The following is a 14,436-nucleotide window of genomic DNA, read 5'->3' as shown; positions in this document are numbered from 1 at the left end:
ATGCTAGAAAAACTCAGTTGGTGAAACAGTGTCCTTTATATAGCAAAGATTAAGATACATAACCAACATTTCGGGCTTGAGCCCTTCAAGGTATGGAAAATTGTCAGCTGGCATCCGAACAAAATAGGAGGGGAGTTAGATGGAGAAGCACAGACCCAAAGGCAGGAGATAATAAGTGGTTTAGGGAGGGAGGGTACAGAAGCAAGCTGAGGGAGGAGGGATGGCTCTATGAATGGAGAGAGGGAATGGACAGCCAAGGGAAAGAAGATAAGGGGAAAGGGAAGGAAGGAAGAATGGAGAGTAGGTTAGCAGAAAGCAGAGACGTCGATGTTAATGCTATCTGGTTGGAGAATGCCCACACTGAAAATCAATTCCTCCAATTTACAGGTGGTCAGTGGAATAGTGCATGAGACCATGGACAGACATGTGAGTATGGGAGTAGGACACAGAATTGAAATGATTGGCCACTGGGAGATGCCTCTCACTAATACAGACAGAGTGAAGGTGCTCAGCGAAGCAATCTCCCAGTCTGCGTTCAGCATCTCTGAAAGGGAGCATCGGATGCTGTGGATACACAAGTGTTTCACTTGAAAGGACTTTGGGGCCCCCGAATTATGGTGAGGGAGGAGGTATGGGATGTGTGGCACCTCCTGCAGCCACAGGGTAGGTGCTTGGGGGAGGCAGTTGGTAAGGAGGGATGTGCACAAGGGAGTCATGGAGGGAGCGGTTCCTTCAGAAAGCAGAGAGGGAAGGAGAGGGAAAATGTTGTAGGTGGCAAAAATTCTGAAGAATAATGTGTTTGATGCAAAGGCTGATGGGTGGAAGGTAAGGACAAGGGGAATCCTGTGTTTGTTACCATAGAACACTACAGTCCAGAAAACAGGCCATTTGGCTCTTCTAGTCTGTGTTGAAACATCATTCCGCTAGTCCCATTGACCTGCACCCATTCCATAACCCTCCAGACTTCTCCCATCCATGTACATATCCAATTTATTCTTAAAACTTATGAGTGAGCACACATTTACCACGTCAGATGGCAGATAGTTCCTCACTCCCACCACTCTGAGTGAAGATCTTCCCCCTAATGTTCCCCCAAACCTTTCCCTTTCACCCTAGAACCATGACCTCTCATATTTATCTCTACTAATATAAGTGGAACATCCTATTCATATTTACTCTGTCTATACCCCTCATAATTTTATAAACCTCTATCAAATCTCCCCTCATTCTTCTATGTACCAAGGAATAAAGTCCTAACCTGTTTAATCTTTCCATGTAACTCAACTCCTGAAGACCCAGCAACATCCTAGTAAATCTTCTCTGCACCCTTTCAATCTTACTGATATCCTTCCTGTAATTTGGCAGTCAGAACTGCACACAATACTACAAATTTGGCCTCACCAATGCCTTATACAACCTCATCATAACAACTCAATTCCTACACTCAATACTTAGATTTATGAAGAATGCCAAAAGCTTTCTTTGCAATCCTGTCTACCTGTGATGCCACTTTCAGGGAATTATGTATCTGTATTCCCAGATCCCTTTGTTCCTCTGCACTCCTCAGTGCTCTACCATTTACTGTGTGTGGGTTACCTTGGTTTGTCCTTCAAAAATGCACACCTCACGCTTGTCTACATTAAATTCCATCTGCCATTTTCTGGCTGATTTTTCCAGTTGGTCCAGATCCCTCTGCAAGCTATGAAACCCTTCCTCACTGTCCACAACACCTCTAATCTTAGTGTCATCAGCAAACTTGCTGATCCAATTTACTACTTTATCATCCAGATCGATATAGACAACAGACAACAATGGTCCCAGCACTGATCCCTGAGGCACACCACTAATCAAAGGCCTCCAGTCTGAGAAGCAATCATCCACTACCACTCTCTGTCTTCTTTCACACAGCCAATTTTAAATCCAGTTTACAACCTCCCCATGGGTGCCTAGTGTCTGAACATTCTGAACTAGCCTTCCATGTGAGACCGTGTCAAAGTCCACGGCCTTTCCTTACCACTCATCTACTTTTTTGGTAATCTCCAAGCAAAAGTCTACAAGATGTGTTAAACATGACCTACCATGCACAAAGCCATGCTGACTATCCTTAATCAGCCCTCGGCTGTCCAAATACTTGTATATCCGACATCTCAGAACATCCTCCAATAATATATCTATTACTGATTTCAGGCTCATTGGCTTGAAATTTCCTGGTTTACATTTGGAGCCTTTTTTAAACAACAAAATAACATGAGCTACACTCCAATTCTCAGGCACCTCACCCATTGCTAAGGATATTTTAAATATTTCTGCCAGGCCCCCTGCCATTTCTACACTAGTCTCCCTCAAGGTCCAAGGGAATATCATGTCAGGCCCAGGAGATTTCTCTACCTTTAGTCGCTGAAAGGCAGCAAGCATCTCCTCTTCTTTAATTTCTATATGTTTTATGTCACTACTGTTTGTTTTCCTTTCCTTCCTTATACACTATGCTAATTTCCTGAGTAAATACTGATGCAAATAAAAACTGTTTTAAATCTCCCCCATCTCATTAGGCTCCACACATAGAAGACCACTCTGATCTTCTAGGAGACCAATTTTGTCCCTTACTATCCTTTCACTCTTAACATACTTGTAGAAACCCTACATCTGATGGCAGAGGGCAGATGAGTGGGAAATGGAGAAGATACAGGTAAGGGCTGAGTTGATTGTAGTGGAGGGGAAGCCACCCTAATCTCAAATTCACCTGGTTCATCTCTGACTCTTCCCTTTCTTGATCTCTATGTCTTCATCTCAGGATACAAGCTTTCCACAGACATATTTTACAAACCCACTAACTCGCATAACGACCTCAACTACAATTCCTCAGCCCAGTCTCCTGCAAGGATTCTAGTCCCTTCTCGCAATTTCTCTGTCTCCGCAGCATCTATTCCCAAAATGACATCTTCTAATCCAGATCATCTAAAAAGTCCACCTTCTTCCACAAACATGGGTTCCCCTCCACCGCCATCAACTCAGTGTTTACCCATATCTCCTCCATGTACCACTCATCTGCTCGGGCTCCCTTTGCCCCCAGATATAACAAACACACAATTCCTTTTGTCCCCACCCCACCAGCCTCTATATCCAACATATTATCCTCCATAATTTCCATCACCTACAACAGGATGCCACTTATAGACACATCTTCCCCTCTCTGCCTTCTGTGGGGGAAGCTCCCTCTATAACTCCCTCGCCAATCATCCCTTCCCACCAGTTGCCCTCCTGCCACACTTGCATCCACTCCTCTCCCCTCACCACCATTCGGGGCCCTAAACAGTCCTTTCAAGTGAAGCAACTCGTCACTTGTATATCCACGGGAGTGAAGTACTACATCTGGTGCTCCCTTTGTGGCCTACTCTACATCAGAGAGCCTGGGCGCATACTGGGAGATCACTTCGCTGAGCATCTTCGCTCTGTCCACACCAGTGTGAGAGATTACCCAGTGGCCAACGATTTCAATTCTGCGACACAGTCCCAAACTCACATCTGTCCATATCTCACCAAGACCACCCATAAATTGAAGGAACAACACTTGATTTTCTATCTGGGCACTCTCCAACTGGATGGCATTCACATTGACTTCTCTGATTTCCGCTAACCTATTCACCATTCTCCACCCCCACCCCACCTTCCTTTTTCCCTTTGTCTTCTTTCTCTTAGCTCTCCACCCCTTCCCTCTCTATTTACAGAGCCATCGTTCCTTCGCTTGTTTTCTGCTGTAACCTCTCTCCCTTATTCACCTATTACCTGCTGCCTTTGGAACCGTGCTCCTCCTCCTAACCTCCCCACCATTTTGTTTGGGCAACTGCTGACATTTTTCCATTCCTTGATGAAGGGCTCAAACATGAAATGTTGGTTATGTTTATTTATCTTTGCTATATAAAGGAGACTCTTTGACTAGCTGAGTTTCCACAGCATTGTGTTTTTACTTCAACCATGGTGTCTGCAGACTTTCATGTTTTACTTCATGCAAATTGGCTGCTGAATTTCTTTTTCTCATTGTAAATTTTTTTCATACATCCTGGGGTCACCATGTGCTGGATATATTACTTGAGATTTAACTAATAGGTATCTTTGCCGACGCGAGCGTTGAAGTCGCCAAGGATGACAACCTTGTCGGCTGTAGGGGTGCGTTGAATGAGGTTGCGCAGGTCAGTGTAGAACTTGTCCTTTTCTGCTGGTTCCGCCTGGAGGGTTGGAGCATAGACACTGATGAGGGTGATGCGACGCTTGTTTTGAAGGGGGAGTCGCATGGACATGATCCGGTCCGAGTGGCCTGTCGGGAGATTTTCGAGTTTGGAGGCAATGGAGTTCTTGACCATGAAGCCTACACCAGATAGGCGTCGTTCATCCAAAGGCTTGCCAGACCAGTAGAGTGTGTAGCCTGCGCCGTGTTCTTGGAGGCTGCCTACATTTGCCAGGCGGACTTCACTGAGAGCGGCTATGTCGATGTCAAGTCTGAGGAGTTCATGTGCAATGAGGGCAGACAGACGTTCAGGTCGTTGGCTGTCAGCCTTGTCTAGCATGGTTCTGATGTTCCAGCATGCTAGCTTGAGTTTGTGAGCATCTTTTGAGGGGGAGGACGTGGAAGGGGAGGATGTGGACATGTCCTCGGGCCTGCGCAAAGGAGCTTTTAGGTGGAGTGCAGTGCGCGCAGTACTGGACCCAACCTTTACACCCATGGTTCGTGTGCCGTGGCCAAGCAAGCTGGGACGTGGCAGCGAGGTCCTTGGGTCGTAGGTTTTATATCGGAGTGGCCTTCTCCTATGCAGGTTTCTTACCCAGGCTGGAGGGGTCTGCCTCCCCTCTTAGGTCGGTCCATACTGCCCAGACCGGGGCCGAGGCAGTATAAGGCAATTGAACAACTGAAAAGTGGCAAAGCAGCAGGTATGGATGGAATCCCCCCAGAGGTCTGGAAGGCTGGCGGCAAAACTCTGCATGTCAAACTGCATGAGTTTTTCAAGCTTTGTTGGGACCAAGGAAAACTGCCTCAGGACCTTCGTGATGCCATCATCATCACCCTGTACAAAAACAAAGGCGAGAAATCAGACTGCTCAAACTACAGGGGAATCACGCTGCTCTCCGTTCCAGGCAAAATCTTCGCTAGGATTCTCCTAAATAGAATAATACCTAGTGTCGCCGAGAATATTCTCCCAGAATCACAGTGCAGCTTTCGCGCAAACAGAGGAACTACTGACATGGTCTTTGCCCTCAGACAGCTCCAAGAAAAGTGCAGAGAACAAAACAAAGGACTCTACATCACCTTTGTTGACCTCACCAAAGCCTTCGACACCGTGAGCAGGAAAGGGCTTTGGCAAATACTAGAGCGCATCGGATGCCCCCCAAAGTTCCTCAACATGGTTATCCAACTGCACGAAAACCAACAAGGTCGGGTCAGATACAGCAATGAGCTCTCTGAACCCTTCTCCATTAACAATGGCGTGAAGCAAGGCTGTGTTCTCGCACCAACCCTCTTTTCAATCTTCTTCAGCATGATGCTGAACAAAGCCATGAAAGACCTCAACAATGAAGACGCTGTTTACATCCGGTACCGCACGGATGGCAGTCTCTTCAATCTGAGGCGCCTGCAAGCTCACACCAAGACACAAGAGAGACTTGTCCGTGAACTACTCTTTGCAGACGATGCCGCTTTAGTTGCCCATTCAGAGCCAGCTCTTCAGCGCTTGACGTCCTGTTTTGCAGAAACTGCCAAAATGTTTGGCCTGGAAGTCAGCCTGAAGAAAACGGAGGTCCTCCATCAGCCAGCTCCCCACCATGACTACCAGACCCCCCACATCTCCATCGGGCACACAAAACTCAAAACGGTCAACCAGTTTACCTATCTCGGCTGCACCATTTCATCAGATGCAAGGATTGACAACGAGATAGACAACAGACTCGCCAAGGCAAATAGCGCCTTTGGAAGACTACACAAAAGAGTCTGGAAAAACAACCAACTAAAAAACCTCACAAAGATAAGCGTATACAGAGCCGTTGTCATACCCACACTCCTGTTCGGCTCCGAATCATGGGTCCTCTACCGGCATCACCTACGGCTCCTAGAACGCTTCCACCAGCGTTGTCTCTGCTCCATCCTCAACATTCGTTGGAGTGCCTTCATCCCTAACATCGAAGTACTCGAGATGGCAGAGGCCGACAGCATCGAGTCCATGCTGCTGAAGATCCAGCTGCGCTGGGTGGGTCACGTCTCCAGAATGGAGGACCATCGCCTTCCCAAGATTGTGTTATATGGCAAGCTCTCCACTGGCCACCGTGACAGAGGTGCACCAAAGAAGAGGTACAAGGACTGCCTAAAGAAATCTCTTGGTGCCTGCCACATTGACCACCGCCAGTGGGCTGATATCGCCTCAAACCGTGCATCTTGGCGCCTCACAGTTTGGCGGGCAGCAACCTCCTTTGAAGAAGACCGTAGAGCCCACATCACTGACAAAAGACAAAGGAGGAAAAATCCAACACCCAACCCCAACCCACCAATTTTCCCCTGCAACCGTGTCTTCCTGTCCCGCATCGGACTTGTCAGCCACAATCGAGCCTGCAGCTGACGTGGACATTTACCCCCTCCATAAATCTTTGTCCGCGAAGCCAAGCCAAAGAAATCTTTCAACAGTGTTAGAGATTTCTGTTCCCCAATTTCAAATGAGGTAAAAATGTTTGGATTACATTGTTTGTCTTTGAATGTTAAAATGAAAGGAAACCTCCACAAATTTTTGAAAAAGGTTTGTCCTCTAAAAGTTAATGTATAAAATATGTGTAGTAAATCAGCTGAGAATGGTTAATAAGAAATCTTCTCCATGTTTCTGTTTAGATTTTCCTGTGGACTGCAATTTTAATCAAGGAGTTTGTGAATGGATACAGAGCACAGAGGACGACTTTGACTGGAAAGTTGCTGATCTGCTGAATGGTGCTTTTTTAATAAAAAAATTAAGTTACAGTTTAATTCATTTTTAAATAAAACCACTAATTCACACAGAAACACATAATGATTGCAGAATGGAAGACCATTGAGTCTGTGCTCTGCATGACAGCAGTTGATCCATTCCCAATCTTCTGATCTCTTCTCACACCCTGCATATTCCTTCCTCAAACACCTTTCTGATCACTAAAATTGAATTTGCCTCCATTATTACCCCCAGCAGTGCATTTCAGACCCAAACCATTCTCTGCACAAAAATTATTTTCCTCATGTTCTTGGTAATGCCAATCACCTTCAAACAATTTTCTCTTGGCTGTCGACTCTTCTGAAAATGAGAATGGTTTCTCTCTGCCTACACCTTTCATGATCTCATAAATCACTTTCAGATATCTTTGCAATCTCCTGTTTTCCTAAACAAACAATTAATTGCAACTTCATTATTCTATCTTCATACCCAAAGTTCCTTATCTCTGGAATAATTTGGGGCCCAAGGACCTGTTTTCACATTGTGTAACTAGTCTTTTTTTTTAAATCAAGTCACAGACATAAATCTATAAACTAAAAGCATGAACAAAATATTTTCATTGTCAGGACACTTCCATTCATTCCAGTATATTTGACCCGTGACTAGGCAGTAGCTGGTTACCCACATTAGTGCTATTTGGAACCCTTCTACCACTGTCTTGATCACACAGTGATTTGCCTTGTCTGGAAAACTTCAAAAGGTAAAATGGAACAGAACTGAAAAAGACCACTTTGGAACATCAGGCCGAATGACCTCCTGACGTGCTTCATGATTCCATGTTATTTCCAAATTATTTGGTATTCCTGTGTGATTACCTCAGTCTTACTTCATTTACGATCATGCCTTGCCTTTCCTTCCTCCCCCATCCCATCAACCACCTCCCCACTGACAGGCAATTATGGAAGTGTTGTGTAGAAGATATGAACTCCAATTTCTTCACTGCCCACATGATCTCATAGCTTCATCTCTGCTTTCAATCTTGAAGGCAGCTTGAATTCCAAACCTCAGTCTTTGGGTGGCTCTTTGCAAGGTAAGTAATTTTTAAAAAACTTGCTTAACCCCCTAATATTAACTTGTTTTGATTTCTGCTCACAAGGCATCAAGTACTACATGACCGTCCCTGCATTTGTCGGACTTGAGAATGAGGTTGGCCATTTGAAGCTTCTTGTTGGAGATTTGGTTCCGAAGAAGGATTTTTGTTTGACCTTTAAATATCGCCTTGCCGGAGAGAGAATTGGAAATCTCCGGGTATTTCCCACTGATGGGGATCTTTCAATCTGGGAGAGGACCAGAGACAAAGAGGAAGGTTGGAAGGATGGAAATGTCACAATAACTGCTAAGAACCATTCTGAAACCCAGCGAAATGTAAGTCAATTTGCTACTCACTAAAGCAAGCGGTTTAAGCATTTGATTGATGTACACGATAAAGAAGGTGAATAGGATTCCTGTGGTTTTTGTAAACACATAAATCTGATATAAGAACAGAGATTTGACCACTCTGAGTTAACATCCCAGATCAATGATCATTTGAAATGTGTTTTAAGTTGCAGAAAAGGGAACATGAATGATTTAGATTGGTGTGTTCTGGCTGAAGATTTTTGCCTTTGTCATCTGCCCAGTAGTCTGGTGAAGTCAGATCATCTCCCCCAATAGACCTTCTGGTTTTCATGGCCATATGATCAAAAGAATGAAAATCAGAAATGGACAGCTCTGTGTGAACTATGGGCTAGATTTCAGTTACTGTAGGAATGAATGGGGATGGGTCTTGGTGGAGGTGCAAAGCGTATAGAAGTGAATGACAGGGAGTGGAGCATTCCAGATGCGAACTGAAAGGAAGAAACAGAGCCTGGGACAAGGAAGTCCCATCCCAAGGCTCCCAAAAAGATCAGTGGAAAAGCATGTCTAAATACCTGGGAAGCCTCATGGAGATCCAGCCTTATAGTGAATTTGTCACTGTTGGCTCAGGTCTCTATGCTACACCATCATCAACTGAACCAGTCTGCATATTTAAAAAAAGACCTGATTTCTTCCTGCTCACCTTTAGAAAGGAAGTTCAGATCAGCAATTGAGAGAGAGGTTCAGCAATGAAAGTGAAGGTAGATTTTACTGTTCCTGTCTTGTTTCTGCCTGTTAGTAGAAGTTGAATAAGGACCATTGAATCTTTCATGAGATCCATCATGTCTCCAGTGTTTCTTGAAAAGAGCTTTCCCAATTAGTCCTAATCTGTTCAATTCCCAAATGAAGATTTCAGTGGGGGATTGGTAGATTTTCTGTGCCACTGATGAAAGTTCCTGGTAGGCTGATTAATATTTAAGATTTTTACATGCAGGATGATTGAGATGCATGTGATTAAGTTTGTATGTTGTTTGGTATGCACCAAAACAGCCACAAATACCAAATAGTTTATATTTGATTTCAAACAACCCATGAGATACTTATGAACAGTCAAACTATATAAATACATCATTGCCTGGAGTTCTCTTCTTTTTCCTAAGGCAAGCATACTCTGACTGCAAATCAACAACTAAAAATGTATCTCCAGATGTATCTGATTTTTTTTTTGCAGAAACAAGGGGTTTTTTTTGTTCATAGGTATCAAGTCACACAAAGTATATTTTCCAGTGACATATTATTGAAGGTTTCATTAGTAAAGAAACTGGAACAGATTTATACTGCCTTCTGAAATGCTTTCCCAACATTTGATTCACAAATGTGTTTCTTTCTTTAAAGTGGTGCCACACTTAATAAGCATGTTTGATCTCTCATCTTTGTAGCAGATCATCTTTGCAGGAGCTTCACTTTTCTAATTACACTGTAAGCTTTAAAGTGGTAGGAATGGGATTGGGTTGGAATAGTGATGCCCAACCCAAATAGCCCCTAACACTTTCCCATTAGAGAGAAAATGGAAGCAGCAAGAGTGCATTGAGATCAAAGCCTTTGATGCAGGAGACCACAGTCTAAAAATCTGAATCATAGAACAGCAATTGTTTTTTTAATTTCTATAGTTTTTCACACACCAACTCTTGATGTCAGGAATGAAAGGTTGTAAAGATTTTTTGTTTTTGTTTTATATAAGTGGAATTTTGTAAGCCAAAGGCTAGTGCATTCCTCGTGGATATAGACAGCAGCGCATAATGCCTGTCAACCAAGTCCTGTTGCTCAGTTTTTCAGAGCAAGTTCAGCCAAAAGCAGAGGCAGGTTTTTTTCTGAACGAATGTTTGGACATTAGCATTGCTGACAAGATTCATTACCCAATCTAACTCCTCTGGAGAGGTGGTGCTGTGTTGCTTATGGGACTGTTGCAGCTTTTGTTGGAAATGGTTCATTAATTCTGAATGATATGCTCAAGGACAGTAGTGAGGCAACTGTTTTATTTTCATAACCGTGAGACAGTTTCATAGTCACACATGGTTTTCCTTTGTTTTCAGATTTTTAAAAATTTATCTTTACATTCTGGAAGGGCCCCAGTGAGGTTTGAACTTTTGTTCTCTGGATCCTAAATCCAAGCCAAAACCCATTCTCTGCATTGTAATTTAACCTGGTGGTTTGGGTACGTTTTGAGAATGGAAGCATCTGGAATAACATTTTTGACAAAACACACAGAGATACAAGAAGCAAAGGATGGCAGGAAAGGCAAGGGAGAAATAAAAGTGACTAAAGCCTCCAAAATAAATCAAAACCGAAAGGAACACCAGGGAAATTAATTAAATCAGCCCCTTCATCACTGCTGACCAGACAGATGGAAATTTAATACTAGCATCAATTAAGGGGGATCTTTTTATTATCATTTATCTTGTGCTTTTATCTTTATTATTATTTATCTTGTGGAGGGAATGGTGCACCACAACAACCTTGCACTCAATGTCACCAAAACTAAGGAGCTGATTGTTGATTTTAGGAAGGGAACCAGAGGTATACAATCCAGTGATCATTGGGGGATCAGAGGTGGAGAGGGTCAACAAATTTAAGTTCTTCTGAATCACTATCTCAGAGGTTCTTTCATGGATCCAACACATAAAGGCATCGTGAAGAAAGCACACACCGCCTCTACTTCCTCAGAAGTTTGCAGAGGTCTGGTATGACATTGGATATCCTGGCAAATTTCTCCAGATGTGTTGTGGAAAGTGCACTAACCAGTTGCATCACTGTCTGGTATGGGGTCACCAATACCCTTGAGCATAAAGCCCAGCCCAGGACATCACTGGCAAAGCCCTCCCTATTATTGAGAACACCTTCAGGGAACTCTGCCATCGGAGAGCAGCACCAATCATCAAGGATCCACACCATCCAGCACACACTCTGTTCTCACTGCTGCTATTACGAAAGAGGTATAATTGCCACAAAACTCGCACCACCAGGTTCCGGAACAGCTGCTACCCCTCCACCATCAGACTCCTCAGCAACAAATTAAATCAGGCACTCATTTAAGGACTCTTACTTGTGTATTTCATTGATTATTTTTTACATTTTTTCCCATTTTGCATAGTTGGTTTGTTTACATTCGTTATCTGTTTACAGTTCTTTATTTGTTTTTTTTATATGCTGTGTACAGTTTTATTGTGCCACCAATATGTGGTAATTTTGCCTCAACCGCAGAAAAAGAATCACAGGGTGGTATGTGATGTCATGTATGTACTCTGACAATGTATCTGAAATATTTTATTTGTTTTGTAATTTTTTTGTAGATTGTCTTTGAAGCAGAGCGAGGCAAGGGCAGTACTGGTGAAATAGGATTGGACAGTGTAATTCTGACCTCTGGGCCTTGCAGAGAAGAAAACTTGGAGAACGATGACTGAGCAACAAGCTTCATTTTAAGATACCTGAATTCTTTGATCTGCAAATCTTTGAGAGTGTCTCATAGGAACATAGGAACATGTGAACAGACTTTGTGGATTATGTATGTGAATGCACGTCTTATTAGGGGATAGGGGGAAAAGGCAGGTAGGTGGAGTTAGGTCATAAATTAGATCAGTCATGATCGTATTGAATGGCAGAGCAGGCTCAATGGGCCATTTTTGGCCTACTCCTGTTCCTACTTCCTATGTTCCTATACCTGAATTCTTTGATCTGCAAATCTTTGAGAGCGTCTCAAACGAAGTCTGAACAGATTGTTTGTCAGCATATAAAACCGAGACATTTTTGCAATAAGGTACTCTCATTCTGATGCCAAATTTTATTTGGCAGTGCAGGATTCCTACACTCACAATTACGATATTAACTATTATCAACATTATATTATGTCTTCTAATTGTACAACTGTAATGATGTTCTATCGGTGCAACCAAGGTGCTATGTATGTCAGGTGTGCACTCCTTCAGTGATCTTTCACTTATTTTCTCACTTGTCAGTGCTTTCACTTGGCCTATAGAGTATTCAATACTTACATAAGGTATAATGATCATGGGTTATAGACCACAGTATTTTGCCCAATGCAAAATCAAAACTAACCAAGAGATCTGATTAAGCATGTAGTTCATGTAAATATAGTATATGGCTGAGAACAAAAGAATGGCTATTATCTCTTTTTACCGCCAGGGAAAATTTAAATTCCTTGATACTACAGAAAGGGAAAGGGACATTGATTCTTTTGTCCCAAATTCCGTGTGGTCCTCAGATTTACTGGGTTTTGAGAAGATATTGACCAATACCTGCTGAAAGTGCAGACCCAGTGTTATCCTAGTTCCAAGAATGTCCCAAGGTGATGATGCCTTTTTAACCAGATAAGACAGTTTGAGATGGCCTGGCAGTGAAGTGAAGAAGATTTTCATGCCTTTCTTTCACCTTTCTTCAACAGCAACCAGCAGAATCTCACCAGACAGACAGAGGGCCACATGGGCAGAGAAAATTCAAGACTAATGTGCTCAATGAAAACCAGTGTGAACCCCCATACTAATATAATGGCTTAGCCACTGTCTATATGACTGGTGTTCTGTTTCAATGCTGAATTTTGATACCAATAATTTGTATTATTTCTTGTCTATTTGTAAAACATTTTGCAATAAATGTTGCCCTTTATAGATAACAACCTTTTTCTGAACTTACTTCTTAAATTGCATTTTCACAAACTGAAGCCTCACATTGCTATGGTTAATGAAAGGGTGGAGGACACTCCTGCCTCTTACACCAGTTGAGCTGAGAGGGTATTTTAAGCCAAACTGTTAAGTCAAGAGTGACCTATCTTCAGAATTAAGGAGAAGAAATCTGATAAATTATAGTTCAGCCCTGATGATTATCACAACTAAAACAGAGAGAGGATGAAATGGGCTCATTGGCCTGGCCCTACATACGTGCACATTTGATTTTAAGAAAGATGGTGCCATAGATGGAAAGCTTGGATTAAAAACATTAAAAGTCAATGAGCAAAATGAGAACTAATGAATTTTGATAAAGCCAAATACAAAGTCTTTTACTTTGGATCCAAAATAATAAAAATAAAACAGAATACTTTCTAAATAATGAACAGCAGGAAGCCGTGGGTGTGTTGGGGGGGGGGGGGGGGGTCCAAAGAGACGTGCATTCACATACATAATCCACTAAGTCTGTTCACACCCTGCCTTCATAGTGCCTGTGGAAGGACAGCATTTTCATGCCTATGGAAGGACAGCATTTTCATGCCACATGATCAAGATCTTGTCTATCTCCAGCCTGCCTACTGCAGTCTTTCAGGTGTAGTGAATCATGCTCTGGTGCTACCTTGTAGAACTGTAGACCCATAGAACACTACAACCCAAATGCAGGCCCTTCACCCATTATAGTCTGTGCTGAACTATTATACTGCCTAGTCCCAATGTTTTGTACCTGGACTACATCCCTCCATATCTCTCCCATACGTGTAGCTGCCCTAATTTTTTTTATGTCAAAATTGAGCCAGCATTTTTCAATTCCACTGGCAGCTCATTCCACCCTCCCACCTCCCTCTGCGTGGTTTACCCAATGATCCCTTTAAACTTTTCCACTTTTACCCTGAACCCATGGCCTTTAGTTGTTTTTTATTTCACCTGACCTTAATGGAAAAAGCCGGCTTGCATTTACTCTTTCTATACCTATCATAATTTTGTACTCCTCTATCAAATCTCCCCTCATTCTAGGGAATAAAGTCCTAACCTGTTTAACCTTTCCCTGTAACTCAGTTCTTCAAGCCCTGGCAACACCTTTGTAAATCTCCTCTGCACTCTTTCAGTCTTACTGATATTCTTCCTAAGTGACCAAAACTCCACACAGTACATGCATAACTCCAAATTTGTTCTCACAATGTCTTATACAACTTCACCATAACATCCCAACTTCCATATTCAATGCGTTGATTTATGAAGGCTAATGTGACGACGGCTTGCTTTATGAGCCGATCTTTCTGCGACATCACTTTCAGGGAATTATGTATCTGTATTCCCAGATTCTTCTGTTCTTCCACACTCCTAAGTACCCTACCATTTACAGTATA

The 14,436-nt window shown here is 42.9% G+C and overlaps 1 protein-coding gene across 1 annotated transcript in view; it reads left to right on the top strand.

Moving 5' to 3' along the window:
• The window catches only part of egfl6 (EGF-like-domain, multiple 6), a 62,490-nt gene extending 49,575 nt beyond the window's left edge, over positions 1-12,915 (top strand). Inside the window, exons 17-19 of the mRNA XM_069892449.1 lie at positions 6,863-6,958; positions 8,092-8,360; positions 11,681-12,915. Coding sequence (XP_069748550.1) covers positions 6,863-6,958; positions 8,092-8,360; positions 11,681-11,791 — 476 coding nt within the window. The 3' untranslated portion in view covers positions 11,792-12,915. The remainder of the gene's footprint in view (positions 1-6,862; positions 6,959-8,091; positions 8,361-11,680) is intronic.
• Positions 12,916-14,436: the final 1,521 nt, after the last annotated feature.

This window comes from Narcine bancroftii, chromosome 7, assembly GCF_036971445.1.
Source record: "Narcine bancroftii isolate sNarBan1 chromosome 7, sNarBan1.hap1, whole genome shotgun sequence".
NCBI lineage: Eukaryota > Metazoa > Chordata > Chondrichthyes > Torpediniformes > Narcinidae > Narcine > Narcine bancroftii.
This window is presented reverse-complemented; position numbering and strand designations above follow the sequence as displayed.